Source organism: Ochotona princeps, chromosome 2, assembly GCF_030435755.1.
Source record: "Ochotona princeps isolate mOchPri1 chromosome 2, mOchPri1.hap1, whole genome shotgun sequence".
NCBI classification, from domain to species: Eukaryota; Metazoa; Chordata; class Mammalia; order Lagomorpha; family Ochotonidae; genus Ochotona; species Ochotona princeps.
This window is the reverse complement of record NC_080833.1, coordinates 75,626,780-75,651,818: the sequence shown is the minus strand read 5'-3', so window position 1 is coordinate 75,651,818 and position 25,039 is coordinate 75,626,780. Positions and strand designations below refer to the sequence as shown.

General features: G+C 38.1%; 1 protein-coding gene across 1 annotated transcript; it reads left to right on the top strand.

The window, feature by feature from the left end:
- LOC105941639 (guanylate-binding protein 3-like) lies at window positions 1-24,746 on the top strand. Its single transcript, XM_058681313.1, has 11 exons — window positions 1-216; window positions 1,692-1,887; window positions 7,784-7,911; window positions 10,247-10,356; window positions 10,548-10,744; window positions 14,548-14,793; window positions 15,685-15,965; window positions 17,495-17,707; window positions 23,316-23,418; window positions 23,752-23,924; window positions 24,576-24,746. Exons 1-11 carry the CDS (start codon window positions 40-42, stop codon window positions 24,744-24,746), a joined length of 1,995 nt encoding a protein of 664 aa, XP_058537296.1. The 5' UTR covers window positions 1-39.
- Window positions 24,747-25,039: the final 293 nt, after the last annotated feature.

The following is a 25,039-nucleotide window of genomic DNA, read 5'->3' as shown; positions in this document are numbered from 1 at the left end:
TACAGAGAGAAGGAGAAACAGAGAGATTGATCTGCTGCAATGATCAGAGCTGAGGAGATTCGAAGCCAGGAGCCAGGAGTTTCTTCCAGGTCTTCCACGTGTGTGCAAGGTCACTTGAGCCAACCTTGGCTCCTCTCCCATTCTCAGATGAATCAGAAGTCCAGCAACCAGGCACGAACAAGCAAGTATCGGCCATGCTACCGCCCCAGGTACAAGGTAAGCCACTGCGCTGATCCCAACTACTCAAAACTCTTAAAGAAGTTACACTGAATAAAAATATATTTAAAAAAATTATAAATGTATATTTAATAAAATATAGGATATATAATGCATGTAATACATAATTATATGTAAACATATATGGATACTCACTAAGATTTTATTTTTGTTAGTATTATATGAATGAATCAGAGAGTCATTATTGTTTGATGATACACTGATCAGAAAATATGCCTGCAAAGGTGAGATCCATTTTCTGGCAATGGGTATATGAAAACTAGGATTTGAACGCTGGCAGACCAAGCCCATGTCTATGCTGGAACACCCCAGGACATCGCTCTGACCCATCCTTTCTGTTCACTAAGATGTAACACCTTAGCAGCTCCTATACAACCTGGCTCCTGGATCTCGTTCCTACTGTTGAAACACCAGAAGTTTCTGTTTATTTCAGTTAAAGGAGTTCCTGGACCCTGCGTTTGTCCAGCTCCTCTAAACCTCTGCCGCTACCACCTGTTTTCAGAAGAGCTATATTCTTCAATTTTGCAGTTTTTTGATGATCCTCCACTCTCCTTCTTGCTTGTGCTCCCATCAGTGACTGAATCTGACTCATCAAGGGGCTTGAGCATTTAATTTTTAGATTTTCTCATGCTGGTCTTCATTGCCTATCCTGTATTTAAATTCAGTTCAAACCTGCCTCATTCCTGCTCTCTGCATTTTTCCTTCTGAGATCTTTCCATAATTCAATCCCATTTCTTTTTCTTATTTGCTTTGTGTATCGCTTGTGTTCCCTCACTAGCACAGAGAGCCCTGACATGAGAATTGATATCAATTCAGCTCACGGCTTCATATTGAGCACTTAAACCAAAGTCCAGCAGATAGTAAGTAGTCATGAAATATGTGTTAAGTTAATGAGAAACATCATTTTTCTGGGATGTTCAGAATTTTTTTCTGATCACTTCTCTTTTGCTTCATGTCGTATTTTGCCTCCACATATCTCAGTATTATTACAATGTTCACATTAAAACTTCTTTCTGATTCTATTTTTAAAGAACCTAGGCAGAGTCTTTCAGAGTTCTTATAAAAGTAGTAGAACAATGTGTATGAGGCATGTTGGATGAAAAGTTTTTCCTTTAAGGCATACAAAACACAGGGAATAGACATTACACAGTCTCCAAGCTGAAAGTCCACATGCAATCACCTCGAAAAGCTGCCAGCTATTGCTTTAGGATCCTTTTTATTTTTTTTTTATTTTTTTTTTAATTATTTATTGTTTAACTTCAGTAATTACATTGTATTATGTGACACAATTACATAGATACTTGGGTTCTCCCCACCCCTCCCCAAACCCTCCCACCATGGTGGATTCCTCCACCTTGTTGCATAACCACAGCTCAAGTTCAGTTGAGATTTCCCCATTGCAAGCATATACCAAACAGATCCTTTTTAAACTGAGTGGTTTATCTCAATTTCAGTTTTACAGGGCATCCAAATTCACTAGAAAGACTGCCATTTGCCTGGTGGAAAATAAGGATGAGCAGCTGATGGTGAATCCCAGAGCCTTAAATATTCTTAGCCGAATATCCCAACCAGTGGTGGTAGTGGCCATTGTGGGATTGTGCCGTACAGGAAAATCCTATCTCCTGAATCGCGTGGCAAGACAGAAACATGGTGAGTATGGGCCTGGGGCAGGGGTCATTTGCTTGGGACTAGTGACAACACAGGCTGATCATAACTTATCCAGGGACACTTGAAAATATGACTCAGTATGACTCATTCTAAGAAGGTAACCTCTTATTCTTGCTTTCAGATTTACAACTTAGGTCAGAGATGTCCAGAAAACCTCATACTTTCACCTATTATTGGGTTACTTAATTCTCTTAAGAGATATGGTCAACTAGTTCTTTTTTTTCACAATCAAAAAGATTATTTTTTGTTTTTTAGAAAGGAAGAGAAAGAGAAAGAAGGAGAGTCAGATAGATATCTTGCATCCATTTGATCACTGGGTTACCAGTTGCTCTATCGCAGGGTGTGAAGGAGCAAGAAGCTATTTCAGGAGCAGGGATGATACTTGAATCCAGGCCCTCCGGTATCAGATATAGCCATCCCAAATAACATTTTAATCACTGGTCTAGTTGATCTCTATCACTCTTACCTGCTCACTATGAGTTTGCTACTCTAATCTTAAAAGTCTCACCCTGCTCAGGAGATTGGTTCCAGAGATTATTTCTCTCCAAAATCAGTTTTTCCCAAGATACCTGTTCACTTCAAGTAGCACATGTTATTTTTAATTCTCTATTTTTCATGATGCACTTCCCTAGGCTCAGACATTTCACCTTCTGCTCCCCTCTACCATCTTCCCTCCTCTGTTTTCCCCGATATTGTAACAATAGTTTAGTCCCTTAGCAACATTCGCAAGTCTATAATTCTGCTATTTAAGTCTATCCTGATATTGTAGGTATACAGAATGGTATAAAGTCCAACAGTCTCGTATTAAGATACATTGCGAATCCATTTTTATTCAGAAGTAGAGATGCATACAGCAATGTGTAATAAAAAGCTGTTAAAAGCTGGATAGTCAGAAGCATGCATGCTAGAATTACTGTATATTCAGTAACTAAATTAGTCTACCATGCACTTTATTTTGCTTCCCCTTGGAATAATTTTATTTCCCCTTTCTGTGTTTAGGATTTTCCAAAATGTAAAACATAATATGTAACACATATATATACATACAGTTGGTAAATATAAAGTGAACATCTGTATAATCAAGATCAAGGAACAAAAAGTTTCCAGCATCCTGAAGTACAAATTACATCCCTCATACCCTCACTAGTGATTCAATCTTTGGGTTATTGGGGTACCTGTCTTTCACTCTTATTTTTAAAAATTTGTTGTACAGCATATTATGCACTCTAACAGCAGTACACTTGGACATTTTCTGCTTCATTTTGGGGGATTATGCTATTTGTAGTCTTGAGTGTCTTGTTTCACAAAGCAAGAAGTTTCAAGAATCCTTTAGGTATCATACATTTTGGTAATAAATTTATTTTTACTTTTTAACATCATGCCATTGAGAATACGATATCCATTTGTCATTGGTGAATATTGGAATTATTTCCAATTTCTGACTTTCATGACTGAAGCTGCAACAAATTCTCTTGTATTCATATCCTGGTATATACGTGTGCTTGCACCTGCAAGTAATACCAAAGAATATAGTTTAACATTGGAAAGTGTGTGCGTCTGCAGGCTTTCCTGATAATATTAAGCAGCTTTATGTGCAATTTACATGTTTACTAATAGTAATAGAGGATATTACACATCTTGTCCAAAATATGGAGAGGTGAGACAAATTTTAAATTTTGGCTGACCAATAGCCAATGCTAAGTTTGAGCATGTTTTCAAATATTTACCATTGATATTTTCCATTTTGTGAGTCACTCTCTGGTTTTTTTCCTTCCTACCAGTTGGAACTTTGGATTTTTTTTCCAATTTTTGCAAAAATATGTCCGTTGTCCTATTTGATTTTTTTCTTTAATTTCATTTTCTTTCAGAGAGAATCAAGAAGGTGGAATAGAGTAGAGACATGTTTAAACAGAAGAAAAAATGTTAGTCAGTATGAAGCAGAGAGGGCACATTCCAGCAAATAGGAGAGGACAGAACAAAGCAGATGGGTACCTGGAGACTGACAGACATGGGAAAGCAGTGAACACAATGGTGTGGTATTGCAGTGACCTATACCCCAGTGGCATTCAGCAAGTGGTGATCTGAATTGCACTGGCAGCCTGAACTTCACCAGCAACAAGGTGGGAAGGGACATTCACTGAGAGCTCAGGAGGTGAACCCAAAGAACTACCCATCCTGCTGATCTGTTTGATTTAACCAGAAGCATAGACAGAGTGGCAGGTCCCAGACAGGCGGTGTGGGAACAAGGTGGGTTTCACAGCTCAATGTGTCCCCTAGTGCTGAATCAGGTGGCATTTTGTCTAGAGACAAAGGCTATGGGACAGGAATGAGCATGCACTGAGCTGGGAGTGAACTTACTTCTGGCTCAGTGAATTGCAGCAATGTAGCATCGTACAGGTTCCACCCAAGACAGGTGTGGGTAGCCCTCAGACCTGATGGCCAGCAGATCAAGAACTCTAGTAGCGGAACATCAGGCACCATTTTGTGCAGTGTGGCAAAGAATTTAAGACTGTAGGAACATGAGTGAGCTGTGCATATGCTGAACTGGGAGCAAGTTCTTTGAGCTCAGTGCATTGCACTGGTCCCAAAGGGAAAACAATATGAACTTTGGCATCTTATGGGTCAAAATAGGTCCGTGTGGCCCCCAGACATAATGGCCAACAGGTTGTGGCAAAGTCAGTGCCACCAAAAACCTATTGTTTAACTCCTGATGTCTCCCTAATCCTGGGAACTGTTTGAACAGGAAGTGAGAGAAAGGTCATACAGACAACAGTGTAGCCTCAACTGGAGGTGGAGAGTGGTGAGCCAGGAGTTGGGGCTGCAGAGACCATGGTGGAAGCCTAATGTAAGAACCCAGACCTAGAAATTGCTGGAGGGAGTGGCACAAGTGATTGCAAACAAAGAGCTGTTTACCAACTGCAATAAGTAAAATCAAACTTTAGACCTGTGGGTGATAGAGCCGCCCGAAGGAGAAGAATCTGATAACCAGAAGTACAATGACCAAGAGCAAAAGAAGAGACAGAGGCACAATGAATATTACTGAAAAGGAGCAAAACCCTTTGCCAACTTCAGAGTTAACTGAGGAAAACATCAAGAAAATGGGGGATACAGAATTCAAAACATTTGTTATAAAACTTCTTATCAAAATGAGAAACACGTAACATAAGAGTTTAAGGAATTTAAAGAATATGTCTCATAGGAAATGAATCAAATGACCAAAAAGCGGTCTTCACCACAACACATGATAATTAAGCCCTCTTATGTGAACATAATGAGAAGACCCTTAAATGTGCACGTGAAAAAAAAATCAATTGACATACAGAAAAATGGCAATTAAATTCACCGGACAGTCTACAGACCAGAAGAGAATGGATATTCCAGATTCTAAAAGAAAAAAATTGTCGGCTCAGGATAATGTACCCAACAAAGCTTTCTTTTGTCTTTGAAAATGAAATAAAAAAATCTTCCACAGTAAAGAAAAGTTAAGAGAATTTGCCTCTTCCAGACCGGCCCTACAAATCATCCTTAAAGATGTTGTCTTGACAGAGAAGAGGAATAACACCCAACAAAACCAAAGGCAAACGGGAAGAACATCCCAGTAAAATAGCAACAGAAGACTAAGCAAGGAACAACCCATAGCTAAAAGGACAGGACCAAATTACCACCCATGTATATTAACCCTGAATGTAAATGGCTTAAACTCATCAATCAAACATCATAGGTTAGTAGATTGGATTAAAAACCAAAATCCATATATTTGTTGCCTACAGGAGACACATTTCACCAACAAAAATCAACAGAAAATATATCTTACAGCTTTTGATTTTAAAAAATCCATCTCTTCAAAATACTTTCTCATTAAATTCTTCACTGACTTATAGATCATACAGTAGCATCATTTTCTTCAAAAGGATTCTTGATTTTCTTTTTCATTTCTTCAGCAACACATTAGTCACTCAGTAGCATGTTATTTAAATTTGTGGTGTTATAAATTTATTTTTGATATTTTTTGTGGCTTTTCATTTAAGGGGCTATACAGTAACTGTGTAATGGAGACTATCCTCTCCACATATGATTATACAATGCAGTATGCATCTCTACTTCCAGATCAAAGATAGACTCCCAATAATACTGTTTACTATATCTTGACAATAGGATGTTGGACTTTCTGCCATTGTCCATGCCCACAATGGTGGTCATATGACTGTGTATGAAGAACTATACTATAGTAATAAATAAGGGGAATGCAGTTGGGGGGGAAGATTTTGGGGAGGAGATAAGGCAAATCCCACGGCCTATGGAACTGTATCATAAAAATGATAATAATAATTTTTTAAAAGAAGTAAAAAAAAAACTATGTTAGTCCCGAGAGCTGGTCCTAATAAAGGTGACGCATGAAAAAATAAAAGAAGAAGAAGAAGAAGAAGAAGAAGAAGAAGAAGAATCGTTTTCCTTCATAATTACTTACTTCTTTTCTGAGTACCCTTGCATATTAACCTTCAGACTACCAATTTCTGAAGATCTCTAGGATCTCCACCCATTCCCTTTCCTTTCTTCCTCCTTCTTGACTTCATGCTTCCAATCATCCACTTGCTCCTAAGAAACACACTTCGATATTTTTAGAAAAATTTGAGATCATCATTCAGTGAAATGCACTTTTCCTAGTGTAGTTTCCATAAATTTATAGGGATGAAAGAATTTAGAAAGCTAAGAAACAGATAGAACAAATGATTCCATAGCATTGTTCTTATTGTTCACTCAGTCTCCAAAAGCAATGATGTAAATTCCCTGTGCTCATAGAGTCTGTGGTTCCAAAATTCATTCAAGAACTTAAGTCTGACTCTATACCATTCCATGTTCCGAATAAAGCAAAAAGGAAAAGGTCTGTTCCCATCATGCTTCATGAGTCAGACTGATGTGGGAGAAGTGGAGTTCAATTTTACTGATACAGGTTCTTCCCATTTACTCAGTGTTTTAAGCACAAACATGTATAGAGTACACAGTATGACCAAGTTTTTAGAAGACAGTAAAACAAACACAGACACCATGGGCATGGAGTAGTCTTTTGGGCAGGAGATGCCTTCCATTGGTTACCGAGCATGATCCTCAAATCATCTCCCTGTGAATTTCAGTCTTTTGAAATTAAGGCCCATTGCCCTTATAGATCCTTTCCACTTACCCTTGACTTATATCTCCATCCTGAGGCAAAGAACCTAGATTTCATTATCAGCTTGAACAAAAGAAAGCAAAATAACAAAATGAGGGGGATGGATGAAAAGTGATTAAAACCATAAAGCTAATATATTTCTGGTAGGACACATAAGGTCCACTCAAAAGAAACTGAAAACAGAATGGAGGGACTATTGACAAGAGCACAAATCACTCAGGAAGGGCAATGATGATCTGGCAGATGTTACCATCCCTATAGCTTAAACAGAGAAGCAATGAACAGATGCCAGAATGTAGTGAAGACCAGAGCTTTGAAGGGAGCTGCGTGACAGGAGCTGTGAGATAGAGGAGGGAAACCCTGGAGCACTGTGACTTCCCAGGGTGGAAGTTGGAGGAATGCATGGCTGCCTTCATTCTCCTGTTCGTGATTCTCCGAGATTGAACTCCATGAGAACTTAGTGGGCAAAAAGGCCTCAGATAAAATGATGTAGGTTTGTAGACATATTAATTCTATTATGTGGCATGCTTTGAGTCTCTGAAGGTGAATACTTTTTTAGAAAATCATGCATATATGACATACATATAATTTGTTTTCCTTTCTGAATTTTTTTTTTCTGAAGAGTGCTTACGTTTCTACAGCATTAACAAATGTAACCCCTGGATATCTTAGTCAACCAGCTGACAGTGTTATTTCTCTTCTTTCCTTTAGGCTTCCGCCTGGGCTCCACAGTACAATCTGAAACCAAGGGCATCTGGATGTGTTGTGTACCCCACCCCTCCAAGCGAAACCACACCCTGGTTCTTCTGGACACCGAGGGCTTGGGTGACGTGGAAAAGGTAAGGCAGAGAATGTTCTTACGTTTTAATTTGCCACATCACTTCACCATCTGTGTTTCTCTAAACTGCGACTCCAAGAATAGACAAGGAGGCTGAATCTCTTTTCTCAAACTCTCTTAATAACCTCAAGTATCTTGATGTATGTTGAATAGTTATTTTTATTTTTAGTGCTGGAGAGAATGATTTGGCAAATATGAATATATCAGTTAGTTCTGGGACATTGCTCTAAATAATCCAGATACAAAGGTAAACTAGGTAATGAGCACAGCTGTAGAGACAGGAAATAAGAAATGCAATCTGTACTAGATAGAAGCAGCGCAAAAAGTGGAAAATAAATCTGGTGATTTGAGTTAGGGAGGGATTCCCAATCAATAGTATCTGTTAAACTGTGATAATGATCAGGTTGGAGGTATGAACTGTGAAAATCAAGCTTCTATAGAAAAATCTGCTTAAATGATTTCTGGATAAACTTTGCTTATCATGAGTTTTTAATCCAAGTCTCTGAGCTTTGGGGATGAATTCTGCTCTGCATTCTCTGAAGAGTAAGTTATAACATTAAGCGTGGCAATGAGAAGATGCTGGATGTTTTACAATATTTTCCCCTTTATTTATGACTGAGTCTAAATTGAAAGAACAAGAGAACTTTCATATCTGGTATAAAAAGATTGGAGGGATCTATACACAGAAATTCTGAAGTAAATATATATATATGTAAAAATGTTTATATATATGTAAATGTTGATCATTATTTTGGTATAAACAATATGAACTATTTTTTAAATGATAAATTATGGTTTATGTGCACCTTCTATTGACCTAATTACATTTGTTAAGAAACTGAAACATGTAAAAAACATAAGAGATACTACTGGGTGATCTGTCTGCTGATGGTGTGGTAGGGTTAAAGCTTTCCTGTCTTGAGATGAGTCTTACATCCAGATTCCTCTTCCCTTCCAGCATGTATCAAGCAGGATAACTGTAATGTCTTTACGTGACTGTGAACTGAAAATTCAAACTTGGCACTGTTGTTTTTATGCCTACTTAAAACCTTTATTTTCACATTTTCTGTCTATGAACTCTTTAAAGCTCAGCTATTTACTGCCTACAGCAGCAACATCCCAATCACATAGAATCAGTTCTTGGTCTGAAATCAGAGTAATTATTCACACACATGGCCCTCCGTCTCTTCATTTTGTTTTGCAAAGGTTATCTATCTATCTATCTATCTATCTATCTATCTATCTATCTATCTATCTATCCATCCATCCATTCATTATTTGAAGGTCATAGTTTAGAGAAAAAGGAAAGAGAGAAAGATATCTTCTCCCATCTAGTGATTCATTCCCCAAACAGCTACAACTCCCAGAGCTACGCCAATTCAAAGCCAGGAATCAGGAGCTTCTTCCAGGTCCCCCACCTAGGGTCCAAGGATTTGAATGATTCTCCACTGCTTTTCCAGGCAATAATTAGGGAGCTGACTTGGAGTAGAACAGCTTGAATACCAACCAGCACCCATATGGGATGCCAGCACCACAGGTACAGACTTAGCCTACTGCGCCAGGATGCCAACCTCCAAATTTTTAAATTTGTTTTTGACACAACATTTGGTGGCGCTCCTTACTAATATATCCTGTTTTTGCTTACAATTATATGTTGACTGATGTGTTGTTCTGTGAAGTCATCTTATCGAGGGCAGGAGCTGTCGTGGATATTCATATGCACAAAACCAAATGTACAACCAGTCCAGTAAAGAGCCATTGAAGTGAATTTATAGCATTTTGGTGCTCAGTGCAGTTATTATTGAGAAACTACTCATAATGGAATACTTGCATGCTTAATAGTATATGTCTGTATTTAAGCACTTTATGAAATATTCTATCTACAGTGAGAGTTTCATTTGTTCATCTCAATAGCTAAGTAAACTGATGTAGTATGGGCCCGTTGTGATGGTTCAGTGGCTAAATCCTTGCCTCACATGTTCCAAGATCCCATTTGGCAGCTGATACATTTCTCAGCTGCTCCACTTCTCCTCCAGTTCCATGTTAGTGGCCTGAGAAAGCAGCAGAGGATGGCCCAAAGGCTTGGGACCCTGTACCCATGTAGGAGACTGGGAAGAAGCCCCTGGCTCCTGACTTCAGGTCAGCTCAGCTCCAGTCATTGCAGTCACGTGGGAAGTAAACCACAGATGGAAGATCTTTCCACCTGTCTCTCTTTCTCTCAGTAAATCTGCCTTTCCAATAAAAATAAGTAAATATTTTTAACAAAGAAAAATTGAAGCAATCAATATACATATAAAATGAAGTTCCATTTTTAGCATTATGATTGTGTTTTCCAGGGAGACCCTAAGAATGACTCGTGGATCTTTGCCCTGGCTGTGCTTCTGAGCAGCACCTTGGTCTACAACAGCCTGGGCACCATCAACCACCAGGCCCTGGAGCAGCTGCAGTATCCTTCCAAGAAAGCAGCCACCAGGTGTCACTGTGTTTAGTGCAATGGAATCAGACTTTCTTTATATGAATCAATTTTCTTGGTTAAGTAGGAAGGGACAGAGAGATATGCTAAGGTTTCTGCAGCTCGTTTCTAAGTAAGATGTGAAATTTGTGGTATGGGGTGTTTTTTTCTTAACTAAATCCCAGCTATGTGACTGAACTCTCTCAGTTAATCAGGACAAGAGCTTCCCCGACATCTGATGAAGCAGAGGACTGCACAGAATTTGTCCATTTATTCCCAGATTTTGTTTGGGCTGTACGGGATTTCAGCCTGGAGCTGAAGTTACAGGAACGCCACATCACGGAAGATGAGTACCTGGAGAATGCCTTGAAACTGATTCCAGGTATTTAAATGTGGACTGGGGGTGACTTGTTCAGTATAAATGTGGTCTCAACAGTCTTGTCCTTTTGTACTTAAAATAAATGTTTATTTGTGACAGCATTGAGGTTTGTGGTAATGGTGACTGATGAATGGCCATGACTTTACCAACCGTTACCGAAAATTTTCACAGGAAGAGATTTAAACTCCAAGAAGATATTTGGTGCTTTATTTATTTAATGTTTACTAATCAATTTGAGTTATTCAGTATCATGGAAAAATGTGAGGACTATGATCAATGCTGTCACATATGAGCCTCATGTATTTTATTACTTAATAGGTTAATTTCTTCTTCCTATACTATTTTGAAAAAAGTAGCGTATTTCAAAGTTAGTAAAAAAATCACTATGAAATAAAAAGAGCTAATTTTAAAAACAAATTTCACTTGATATATTTTACTCTCCTTAATTGTTTCATCCTTCATAATTACAGCCACAATAGTACAAGGAAAAAAACACTGCTATGTGCCTCTAATTATAATGCTGAATCTTCCATTTTTTGTTTAACATCATGGTTTTCTTCAGTCTACATCCTTAGGCAATGTGTTACCATTTTTCTACTCTAAATGTAGAGTGTTAATTGTATTAGAGGAGCAGAGAGCAAATAACACTTACTAGATCTATATCCTGTTTTTCATTCTTTTTTTTCATAATGGAGAAAATTTTTTTTATTCATTGATTACATTGTATTATGTGATACTGTTCCGTTGGAACTGGGAATCACCCTACCCCTCCCCGCATCCTCCCCCCATGATGGAGTATTCCACCTTGTTGCATATCCACTGTTCAAGTACAGTTGAGATTCCCTCTTTGCAAGCATAAACTAAACATAGAGTCCGACATCTTATAGTCCAGTCAAGTTCCTCGGCTTCTTGGGGAGACCCTGTCCGGTCCGAGGGCAGAAGCATCAGAGTATCAACCCAATCAATTAAAGGCTCCAACATACCCTCAGCAATAATTAACTTCGTTGTGTAATTAATAGTTATAGTATTGAGTAACCAATATGTTGAAAACAATCGCTATTTCTTAACCACCTTCTGTGATCACCTCATTGACAATTCAGTTTTAGTTTATACACAACATATAACATACATAAAATAACATGTTTTACATAACATCATATCCTCTTAAATTAATGCAAACATGTGGTATCCAACCTTTTGGGGTTGGCTCATTTCCCTTAGCATTATGGTTTCCAATTGGGCCCATATGGCCACAAAGAACTGCATTTTGTTTTTTTTAATAGCTGAGTAGTATTCCATGGAGTAGATGAACCATAGCTTTCTTATCCAGTCTTCTGCTGATGGGCATTTTGGCTGCTTCCATGTTTTTGCAATTACTGATTGTGCTGCTATGAACATAGGGGTGCATGTTGGTCTGTCTTTCATTCTTGTCTTTTATTCTTATTGTTTATTCTTTCAACAAGTAGTTATTTTGAAAAACAATATGGTTCTAAGAATCCTTCTTCAAAACACTGACAAGCCTGCAAAAGCTCACTTTGAGGAGCAGTGCTTTCCTCAAATTATATTAAGACAAACTTTACTTTGAAGTTTACTGTTGTAATGATGTATGAATTTTTTTCTTTTTTAACATTTTATTATTATTATTATCATTTTATGATACAATTCCATAGGCTCCTGGCATCTCCCTTATCCCCTTCCCAATTCCCTCGCCCCCCCCCAGTTCCTCTATATTATTACTAACATATAGTTCTTCATACACAGTCATATATCCATCATTGCGGGCATGGACAATGGCAGAGAGCCCAGAATCCTATTGTCAAGATATAATGAACAGTTTCATTATAAGTCCATCTTTGTCTGGAAGCAGCAATGCATACTACATTGTATCCTCACATCTGGATGTTAGTCTCCATTTCACAGCTACTGTACATCCCCTCAAATAAAAAGTCATAATACAAAATCAGGCAAGAAGAGAATGGAGTGACATATTCCAGATTCTAAAAGAAAAAAATTGTTGGCCTAGGATAACATATCCAGCAAAGCTTTCTTTTGTCTTTGACAATGAAATAAAAATCTTCCACAGTCAAGAAAAGTTAAAAGAATTTGCCTCTTCCATACCTGCCCTACAAATGATGCTTCAAGATGTTCTCTTCACAGAGAAGAGGAATAGCACCAAACAAAACCAAAGGCAAATGGGAAGAACAGCCCAGTAAAATGACAGCAGAAGACTAAACCAAGGAACAATCCATTCCTAAAGTGACAGGACCAACACATCATCCATACATATTAACCCTGAATGTAAATGGCTTAAGCTAAATCAAACGTCATAGATTAGTAGACTGAATTAAAAAAACAAAACCCATCTATTTATTGTCTAGAAGAGACACACTTCACCAACAAAAATCAGCAGAAACTAAATCTCATGGGTTTTGTTGTTTTCTGTTAGTTTCATCTCTTCAAAACACTGTGTAATGGAGACTGTCATATCTAGTAACATGTCATTTAACTACAGGCATTGTAAATTTCTATTTTTCTTTTCATTGTTGATTTTGTATCATGACTTTTCATTTAAGGGAATGTACAGCAGTTGTGTAATGGAGACTGTCATATCTAGTAACATGTCATTTAACTTCATGGCATTGTAAATTTCTATTTTTCTTTCTATTGTTGATTTTGAATCATGACTTTTCATTTAAGGGGATGTACAGTGGCTGTGAAATGGAGACTAACATTCAGATGTGAGGATGTAGTGTGGCATGCATTTCTACTTTCAGACAAAGATGGACTTACAATGAAACTGTTTACTATGTCTTGACAATAGGATTCTGGACTCTCTGACATTGTCCAGGCCCACAATGATGGACATATGACTGAGTATGAAGAACTTTATGTTAGTAATGATATAGCGGAACTGGGGGGAGGGAACTGGGGAGGGGATAAGGGAATATGAAACTGTACTATAAAATAATAACAATAATAAAAAATGTATTAAAAATAGAAAGTAATCACATTCTAAAAGCAAAAAAATCCCACTTTCTTCTGATTAAATCATTCAATGACTCATAGATCCTACAGTAGCATCATTTTCTGCAAGAAGGTTCTTGATTTTCATTTCTTCAGCTACACGTTAGTCATTTAGTAGCATGTTATTTAACTTCATGGTGATGTTAATTTCTTTTTTCTCCCTGATGTTAATTTTGTTTTGTGGTTTTTCATTTAAGGGGATGTATAGTAGCTGTGTAATGGAGACTGTCATATCTAGTAACATATCATTTAACTTCATGGCATTGTAAATTTCTCTTTTTCTTTCTATTGTTGATGTATGAATTATTGATTCAAAATATTTTCTTTTAATGCCTTGAATTTTATCTATTATCTTACATTGCCCCCCAAGATATCTGAATCTGATTCTTTCTTATTTCTATTATACTTTAAGTTCATGTTTCACTTCTGATGATTGACTGCAATATCATAAATGTATTTCTGTAAATTTTATTGTCAATTATTAAAAACATTTAGAAATAGTGATTCTATGTACCACAAAAGGTGGACCCAGGACCCAAAATAACTTTTTTATTTGCAATGGATACATCCCATTCCTCCTAAGAGTGTTTCTTTGAATTAGTTCTATGCAGAAATGGATTCACCATGCCTTGGGTGGATTAAACTAAGACTGTCTTGTAGAATTGTGAAAAGCAAGATTTACAGGGATAGATGCTACAGCAATGCAAACGCTCTTGAAAATCCCTCAGCTCCTTTGCCTTCAAACTACCTTTTCACTGAGTGTGCCTTTTGATATTCTGTAGGAGAGAATCCCAGAATCCAAAATTCCAACATGACTAGAAACTGCATCAGAGATTTCTTTCCAAAACGAAAGTGCTTTGTCTTTCCCCGACCTACAAATGACAACAGTCTATTAGCTCACATTCAAGAAGTGTCAGAAGATCAACTGGAATCCACTTTCAAGTCTCAATCAGAAGAATTCTGCTCCTATATCTCCACTCATGGAAAGGTCAAGACCTTGGGGTCAGGAATCACTGTCACTGGAAAGCGTGAGTTTCTTTAGTCACTCGTCTCAAAGGATGTCTCTCTGTGATTCAGTGTGGTTTGTCAGTTATTTTGTTTATTTCTGTATAGAACTGTGGCAGATATAACATACAGAGATGCAATTTCCCCAATAAATTATCTCTATTTATGCAGACTTACTGAGTCCTAGTTTATCTCCTGAAAGGAATTCATTAGTGGTGCAAGCAACTCATTAATGATGCTGTTAAAGAAAAATATTCAAGATAAGAGTTTCTATAGGATTTGAGTTTCTCAGTGAGAATACACAAAATGTTATAGAAGTTTAGGCCATTCAGAATATAACCAATAGACCATGATCAAATAAAAACTAATCAACAGTTTCAGAAAGCCATTTATGCCTAAACATACAGGACTTTCTTCACAGAAGTGGGATCATGTCAGTCACACAGTCCTCATGTTGAGATCAGCTCATGGTTGAATTAATATATTTTCTGGCTGGCTTAAAATGACTAAAGCTACTTTTGACAAAGGGGCTAGCATTTCATTTGGAATGTGAGTTTCACAAATTATGTAATTTCTTTTCTATTATTAATTTATTTTATCCTTTTTACTTGGAAAAGTGGTTTTCAAAAACAGGTAAGGTAATATTACAGTGTTAATTAATTATAGTTTAACTTTACAATTTGGTGAATTTGAGAATTAGAATAGAACAGATAAATAGGAAAGACAGCCATGTTGTTGCATAGAGCAGAAATTATAGGGAAAGATTGAAAATGAAGAACATGAGCAAACGCAGAAGAAGGGAAAAATGGAAGAAAAGGGAGAAGAGAGAATTTTCTAGAGAAACAGAATTTTGTGTATTTTAGAATGTTGACTTGTAAAGCTTGTGAAAATCCTAAGTATTACACGTTATTCAGGGCTGGGCTGTCTGGTAGAGATGTACGTGAATGCCATCAACAGTGGAGCAGTGCCTTGCCTGGAGAACGCAGTGACAACTCTGGCTGAACGTGAAAACGCTGCAGCTGTGGAGAAGGCAGCCGCCCACTACATGGCCCAGATGGCTGAGCGAGTGATGCTGCCCGCAGACACACTCCAGGAGTTGCTGGACATGCACACAGTCTGTGAGAAGGAAGCCATTGAAGTATTCATGGAGCACTCCTTCAAGGATGACAATCTGAAATTCCAGAAGACTCTCATGGTACACACTTTAACATTTATCCTTCCTGACTCTATACTTCTTGAATCTTGCCGAAAGTTTAACTTCTGACCCTATGATCATCTCCCTACTATAGTAGAAGAGATTTGCATTCTCAAGAATGGAAGAGATCTGTAGAAAGTGCTGTACCCTTTTCTTAAAGAAGGGACATTTTGTTTTTTAGAACTACAAAGTAATTATAATGAGTTTAGCAGCTTTAGAACTGCACATATTATTATCACACAGTTCTGCAGATCAAGCATCAATAAAATGTTTGGATCTTCTGCTCAGCGTAGACAGACTGAAAGAATATACCACATGGGCTTAGTCCAGGGGCTGTCATTATGGCGCCCTGGGTTAAGCTGTCTGCCACCTATGACAACAGAATGGCCTAGCAGTACAGGTTAAAGTCTTGGCTGTATCAGTTCTGATCCAATGCCCTGTTGATTCAACTAAGTAATCAGTGCGTGATGATTAAACTATTAGAACTCCTGTCACCCACATGGAAGATCTAGATGATTTTCTGGTTTCTGATGCATCTCAGGATGCTGCAGTCATCTAAGGAGTTAATCAGCAGTTGGAAACTCTATTTTTCTTTCTCTCCCATTGTTACTCTTGCTTTTCAAATAATTAAATGTATCTTAAGAAACCCAAATAAAATTTTAAAAGGTTGATGTTTAGAAATAAAGGACTTAGGACTTAAAGGAGGATTTTTAAGAAGCCCATTCCATTTTTAAGCTAGGAATGTTAATCAAATCTTTGTCCTGTTTCTGATTACCCTGATTTCCTTTTCTGACAGAGAAAACTTCCTTTGAAGGGCTTATAAGTTTGGTCAATGCCAAGTAGGATATTCTCCATTTGGAGCCAATGTGTGCTCTGTATCATGATCTAATCACAGGATGGTTGTCATCGCAGTTTCGCACCTAGCAACTACTCTGGGTATTGACATCAAATTAGGAAGAGTCATGGAAGATCCCATCATAGGCACCTTTGTTCAAAGTGTATCCTTCAGTCTGTCCAGATCTGAACTAAATAAACAAAAAATTTCCTTAGTTTGTACTGAGGAAATCCAGATGGAATTTAACTTTCAAGTCTAAACAAAAAATTTCTTCCGTACATATTCAAAAACTTAAGATACCATTAAAAAATTTTAAAAATATATTAAAATATGCTTATAAATTCCAGCAAATTTGATGTACCAATTTCTTATTTTGTTATATTTCTGCCCATAACAACCAGTGTGTTCTGAGAAAGTTTTATTTCCAAACTAAAATTCAATTTTCTGTTATTCAGTCTCAGTGAACTTAATCATCCTACATGTTAAAGAACTAGAAAACTCAACTCTTCCAGGCCATTCTTGACAAATATTCAGCCTGTTCTTAGGAGACATAAGGAGTTCTACAAATGTTAAAAAACCAATCATAGTCTGTTCCATTCTGAGAGGTCATCTGAGAGCTTCTCTCAAGGGTATCACAGAAACCCTCCCTTCAAATAACTTCTTTGTAATGTGTGTTCCTAATTTTCCCTGGCAGGAAACCATAGAGGAGAAGAAGGAATATTTCTTGGAACAGAATGAAGAAGCATCTTCCAAATATTGCCAGACTGAGATTAAGAAGCTTTCAGAGTCCCTGATGGAAAATATTTCAAGAGGAACTTTCTGTGTTCCTCAAGGCCACAAACTCTACCAAGAAGCAAGAAGAAAGGTTGAACAGGACTATAAGCTGGTGCCCAGGAAAGGAGTGAAGGTAACAAATTTTAAGGAGATATTGGGCAGGATGGATCAATAGAAGAGATTCCTGGGGTCTTAGCTTCTATCTTTAAGAATGAGGACCACAAAATTCTCATGGAGAGAAAGCAGATCATGAAAATCACTACAGTTTAGAACAGATGATGTGTTGCAGGCTTGGTCCTCAGTGTGATCATGTGAAAAGTGAAATGTGGCCTCACGAGAGGCCCTTAGGTCATGAGAGGCTGCCTTCAAGTGAGATTCAGCTAAGAGTTCTCAGTGGATCCTAAGTTCATTTTGCTAAGATCAAGTAGTCATAAAAGTCTGGCGGACACCTGAATTATTCTCTGTCTTCCTTTCTGGAAATATGATCGCTTCATTCTAAAAAATCTGCTGTGATGCCATGCTCTGTGACAGCCAGAGCCACCCTTTTCAGAGACATGTCCTGAAGCTTCCAGAGCTGTGAGCTAAATAAACTTCTTATTAAGTAGCCTGCCTCAAAGCTGTTATTAGAAAATAGAACCAGGAGACCAGCTTGGTGGCATAGCTGTCCAGGCCTCTGCCTGTAGCGCCAGCATACCATATGGGCAGCAGATCATGTCCCAGCTTCTCTACTTTTGATTCAGCTCCCTAATCATGGCCCAGGAAGGCAGCAGAGGCTAGTCCTTGAGTTCCTGCACACCGGAGAGACTCCTGCCTCTTCACTCCTGGCTGCTAACTTTGAATAGGCTCAGCTCTGACTAATGTAGATGTTTAGGGAATGACCAGTGGATGGAGGATCTCCCTCTCTCCCTCTCTCTCTTTCATTTTCATTGTCAACCTGACTTACAAATAAAAATAAATGAATTTTTATAGAAAGGAAAGTTGAATCAGACTCACTCAGCAATGTTTTGACATTTGTGGACTTTTAAAATCCATACATAGTTATGCATTCCTATACAAACGACAAATATTTCTTTTCAGATTCTTGGGAGTCAAGAAATCAGGTGCAATAGTTTTTATTTTTTCTCTCAAGTGAATAATTTTTATGCGGAGTATGGAAAATGGTTTTCAAGATGCTTATGATCATTGGGATGAACAAATTCATAGTGCATTGGATATGGTTTGAATTTGGTCATCATAGTGGCATGCACTGATAACACTGCTGATGACCACTGCTAACATTCATTGCACATTAATTCCCTATGCAAGGCATAATTTAAAATTATTTTATTGGGTTATCAGTTTAATTCCTAGCACACTATTAAGTAGTTCCTAAATCATTCCAATTATACATATAGGAATTGTGAGGCACTAGACATTTTAGCTGCTTAAGATCACACAATTAGCATGTAGCTGGGCTGATGAGACTGTTTTTGTACTTAAAGATATTAAAAATACTTTTTTTTGCAAAGCTTCATACTGTTTTCAAAATGGTGATAGCAATTTATACCCCACTAACAATTGTGCAAAAGATTTACCTTATTTCCACATACTGACCAGCAAGTGTAACCTTCTGAATCATCAATAGTAGCCATTATTTTTTTATTTTTTGAGAAGGATTTATTTTTATTTCTGTGAAAGTCAGAATGACAGAAAAAGAAGGAGAGACAGAGAAAGAGATCTTCAACCTGCTAGTCAATGTAAATAAAATAAGCATAAGAGTTATCTATGCCTTGCATGTTTGATCACTTCACAATAGCTAAGAAATGGAATCAACACACATGTTTAGTTCCTTACGACTAGTTGAAGAAAAAGTGCTTAGTACACAAGGTAATATTACTCATCCACAAAATGGATGAAATCCTGTCTTTTGTAACAAAGTGGATGCAATGGAGACCATTAGGCTTCGTGAAATAGGCCAATCCCAAAAAAACAAATATCACAAATTTTCTCTATCAGAGTGTAAATAGAAGTAATGGATTTGAACAAAATTGGCATCTTGAGATTTGATTACTACTGCTTATATCTCATTTCTACACTTGTAAACAATAGTGATCTTTTACTTACTACTTCCTGATTTTTTTTCAATTTTTTATTGCAAAGTCAGATATACAGAGAAGAGGAGAGACAGAGAGGAAGATCTTCCATCCAATGATTCACTCCCCAAGTGACCACAATGGCCGGTGCTGTGCCGATCTGAAGCCAGGAGCCAGTAACTTCCTCCAGGTCTCCCACATGGGTGCAGGGTCCCAATGCATTGGGCTGTCCTCGACTGCTTTCCCAGGCCACAAGCAGGGAGCTGGATGGGAAGTGGAGCTGCCGGGATTAGAACCGGCGCCCACATGGGATCCCGGCACTTTGAAGACGAGGACTTCAGCCGCTAGGCCACTGCGGTGGGCCCCTCTACTGTTTTCTAAGGGCACAATGTTGCAAATTACCATTGTAGCAAGTGTTAGTGGGTATCTTTCATGGTTTGGTGTGTATTTTCCAAATGTTTAGTGCCCCAGCCCTGCCTCCCTTGGCTTTGTGCTCCATTCAAGGAGCCCTGGTTCCTCAACACACCCAGCTCCAGCCATCCTTAGAGTCAGTCCCTAGCAATTCAAACCCCAACCCTGCCCCACACATGTAGGAGATCCCCAAAGATGTACTGGCTCCTGGTTAAGACTTGGCCTAGCCTTGACCTGCATGGCAATATGAGGAGTGAACCAGCAGAGTGAACCATCTCTTACTCTGTTTCTCCCTCTCCATAACACTACTGTTGAAATAAATAGATTCATAAAAGAACACTATAAAAGCAGGGGGCTAAATCCTGTGCTTTTGAAGCCAAAGCCAAAGAATCATTGCAAAGACTAGTGTCAGATGTCTATTCCCTTTTCTTTTCTACTAGTAGGTTGGTAATATCAAGTCTTCTGGTAAAACCTTGAATCTTTAACATTTACTTGATTTTTTTTAAAGATGTAAAATAAAGGGCCTGTCTCACTACCTTACAGTATCCAGATTTCCTAACATTACTTCTTGAGGAAAAACTTTTTCTCCCTGTGTCTTCCTGATACCTTGATTCAAATCAGCTTACCTTTTTTCAATCAGTAAATGACCTTCATTCAAATCAGCATGTGCCTGGCTTATTTCCTGGCTTTCTGTGCTATTCCACTGGTTTGTGTATTGGCTTTTATGATGATGCCAATGGTACTATAGCTGTGTGGTGATTTGTTAAGTTAAATAGGCGGATGCCTGAAGTTTGTTATTCAGGATTGTTTTGGCTGCCCAGTGTCCTTTGTTCTAGACATGAATTGCAGGATTGTTTTTGTTATTTTTGCAAAGAGCTCATTGTAATATTGATAGAGATTGTGCTGATGCCACAAGGTACTTGTGTAGTATGGACATTTTAACAACATTTATACCTCTAACCAATGAATATAAGAAACATTTGTTTTACCTCTTCAATTTTTTTCAAAAGTGGTTTGAACTTTACAGATAACATATCTTACACCATTTTGCTAATTTTATCTCCAAGTATTCTATGGCTTTATACTATCATAATGAGAATGTTTCCTTACTTTTAAAAATAGTTGTTAATGCTATATTTTATTATTTTACATTTTATATAAATTGTTATTTTATATTGACTTTATATTTTGCAATTTCATCTTATTTGTTAATAACTTTCAGTGTACTTCTGTGTGTATTTTCAAAGGTAAGAAAATCAGTAACTTGAATAGGTATTTATGATTACAGGGCCACTACCATGTAATGTACAATAGAAAAGGTTGGGTACAACCTATGTATCTATTAATGGATGAAGGGTGGGAACAACTCTTAAATACATTTAAACATTTATATACACACATGCACACATATCCAGGCATATAAAGAAACTCTGCCATTTATGATAATGCAGACATACAAAACATTGCGTTAAGAGACAAATACTACATAATTTACTTGAGGAAGAAAACGAAGTTAACATAATGACAAAGAGGAAAATGACAGTAACCAACTCCTAGGACATGGCAGAAAAGGGAATATTTGCAGGGGAGGAGGGTATGGTGTTTCAATCGGCTAATCTTCTGCATGTAAGTGTGCGTTCATGTCTTGGGTGCTCCACTTCCCATCTATCTCCCTGTTTATGGCCTGGGAAAGCAGTGAAGATGGCCCAAGCCTTGGGGCACTTTATACTCATGGGAGACACAGAAGCAGCTCCTGGCTTCAGATCAGCTCAGCTCTGGCTGTTGTAGCTATTTGGGGAGTGAACCAGCAGATAGAAGATCTTTCTGTCTCTCCTTATTTCTACAAATCTACCTTTACAATAAAAATAAATAAACCCTTAAAACAGGATAGGGAATACTGGAAAATAATTACATTATATTATGAGATGAAACATTTCTGTACAGTTAATGTACAGCAGAGTGAACATAGCTAAGAAACTGCGTTATATGCTTGGAAATGAGCCACGAGAGTGGATCTCCAGTGTTTTAACTGCAAAAAATCAAAATTATATGTGGTTATAGTTACTCTAAATAGGTTATAGTAAAAGCAACACAAGGCACGCATACACACATAAAAGCATCATGTTATACACCTTAGAATGCACACAATTGGTATTTGTCAATCGTGATTCAATAACTATGGGGAGAAACCACAGAAGGTATTTTAGGAAAGCCTGTTGCTGAAGGACGTAAAAGTTACAGGTCAAGTAACCATGGATATTATCCTAACTAACAAAGGGAACAGCATGCAAGCAGAAGAAAAGAATTTGCAAATCCTGTAAGCAACAGAGGCAATGAGTTGTAGAATTGCACAGCAATCAGTCAGGCTCTATCCTGAATAGGTAGACTACATCACGGGTACAGGAGATTGAACCTAAGAAGGGGACTATTCTGGAAACGGAATGCTTTACTAAAGAACTTGGCATTTCTGCTCTGGCCTAAGAAGGATCTAGAACCAACAAGTTTACATCTGTACTTCTTTAAAAAAAAACATTTATTTCTTTTTATTGGAAAGTCAGATACATAGAGGAGGAGAGACAGAGAGGAAGACCTTCATCCTCTGATTCACTCCCCCAACTGGCCACAACAGCTGGTACTGAGCATAACAGAAGCCGAGAGCCAGGAGTTTCTTCCAGGAATCTGACATGGGTGTATGGTCCCAAGGCTTTGGGCCATCCTCAACTGCTTCCCCAGGCCACAATCTGGGAGCTGGAGGGGAAGCAAGGTTGCCAGAATTAGAGCTGGAACCCACGTGGGATCATGACACGTGCAAGACAAGGACTTAAGTCACTAGGCTACAGCATTTGGATTTTACCGAACAATAATTTCCACATCAGGGCCCAGCGCAGTGGACTAGCTACTAAAGGCCTCACCTTACAAGTGTCAGAATCCCATATGGGTGCTGGTTCTAATATCGGCTGCCCCACTTCCCATCCAGCTCCCTGTGTGTGGCTTGGGAAAGCAGTAGAGGACAATCCAAAGCCTTGGGACCCTGCACCTGCGTGGAAACCTGGAAGAGGTTTTGGGCTCCTGGTTTCGGATTGGCTTAGCTCCAGCTGTTGTGGTTGCTTGGGGGAGTAAATCATTGGACAGATCTTCTTGTCTCTCCTCCTCTCTATTTATCTAACCTTCCAATAAAAATAAATCTTTAAAAAATATTAAGTTTCACATCAAAGATTTAGATACTTGATATGTTTTTCCTCCTTCTTGGCTCCCTAGGCAAGTGAGGTCCTCCGGTGCTTCTTGGAGTCACTTGAAGCAACAGAAAAATTCATCCTGAATGCAGACAAGGCTCTCACGGAGATGGAGAAGACATTAGAAGGTACAGGGACACAGCCCAGCTCACAGGAGGGTGGATGGGTTCTTTGGTATCTTCCTATGAATTGGGCAAGGAGAGTTTCTGGAAGCCAGAGTTTTCTGCCTCCTATAGAGCACATACTCTGCTAAAACTAAAAGTCACAAGAACAGTTGGGTTGCACATCCAGCTTGTTGGCGCCTTTCTTGCACATTTTGAAACATGCTCTGGTTGCATTCCTTGTGAGAATTCAGAGCTTCTCTTCCGGTTCCTGCCTGTCTTTGAAAGTTGATTGGTATAGAACTCAGGAAGATAGAACTCAGGACTGATTTTCTTTTCTTCTAAATTTTTGTGGAGCAGCTAAGAATACCAAGAGGGAGGCAATGGAAGATCAACACAGAATAACCCAAGAAGTCATCATCCACCTAAAGGAGAATTGGGAAAAGGAAAAAGAGAACCTCCTGCAACAGCAGGAAAAGCTGATAGAGCAAAAGCTGAGAGAGCAGGAAGAGAGGCTGAAACAAAAGCTGAAGGTGAGTGTGGTGGGAACTGGGAAGTGCCAGAAGGACAGGGTCAGGCCCTGGGTCCTTAGAACAGAAAAACCAAATTTGAAGCACAGGTGTGATCCCAGAGAAAATCTGAAAGATTAATGTTCCACTGCATCCTCAACTGCATCTGGCTCTGACTGGAGCATTGGAATCTAGAAGGTTCCAGCACATTCTGTAGTGTCAGATTTTGAGAGGCACACTTGGCATCCCCAAGATAGACTGCTAGTTGTTGCTGCTATAAGATGGTCTTATGAAGTACCAGTTCAATAGGACCTTGTTCCACTAGCGTGCAGGACTCCTGACACAACCTATAGAGACTTGAAAGAGATCTGTCCAGTCTGATGTAAAGTGTGGAATGCTGTAACCTTTAAATCTACCCCATTTGTTTCCTGATCTGCCTGGTGCCTCCTGTACAACTAAAGTAAACATGCACTCTTGATCAAATCTCACCAGTGTAAAACCAAGGCTTTCCATTATGCAAATCCAAATTTCTATTTATGCTCAACAGACTCTTACAAAACACTCTAAAATGGTGGAAAAGTAGGCATGTGTGCTTTAAACACCGACATTATTAAATACAACATATCGAATCACATTAAGAGGGGTTTTAAAGAGTACACTCTTTCCATTTTATAGGTTGTAGAAGAAATGCTCAATAAAGAATTTAAAACTATAAAGGAAGTAATTGAAGAGCTAAATCGACGAATTCCAGACTTTGGAAACAATGAAAAAAGCGATTTTTTCTCATGGATTCTAAATAATATTGTTACTCTTACAGATTTGTTTTGGAAAGCTAAGAAACTTTAAATGAGGCATTTTTTAAAATGAATTTTAAAAAGCAAGTAATTTAAATGCATTGGATTATAAAGGTCACAGCAAATGCATGATAATTCCTAGAACACAGTTCTAATCAATTTTTTGTTACTATTATATTAACACAAAAGGAACAATTTTCAGTGTGGTTCACTAATACAATTGTAATAATGTCATCATATTCCTGTGCCTCCTCTCTCCTCTCCCTTCCTTCTTTCCTTTCTTTTTTCCCCTCTCTCTCTTTGACTTTTTCTCTTTTTTCTCTTGACTTCCTTCCACCCTACTTT

Bases quoted from the DNA above. Each gene is read 5' to 3' on its own strand.
- LOC105941639 (XM_058681313.1), top strand. From the start codon at position 40: ATGATCAGAGCTGAGGAGATTCGAAGCCAGGAGCCAGGAGTTTCTTCC. The intron at 7,912-10,246 runs GTAAGGCAGAGA...TGTGTTTTCCAG, and splicing joins GCTTGGGTGACGTGGAAAAG to GGAGACCCTAAGAATGACTC. The intron at 23,419-23,751 runs GTACAGGGACAC...TTTGTGGAGCAG, and splicing joins GATGGAGAAGACATTAGAAG to CTAAGAATACCAAGAGGGAG.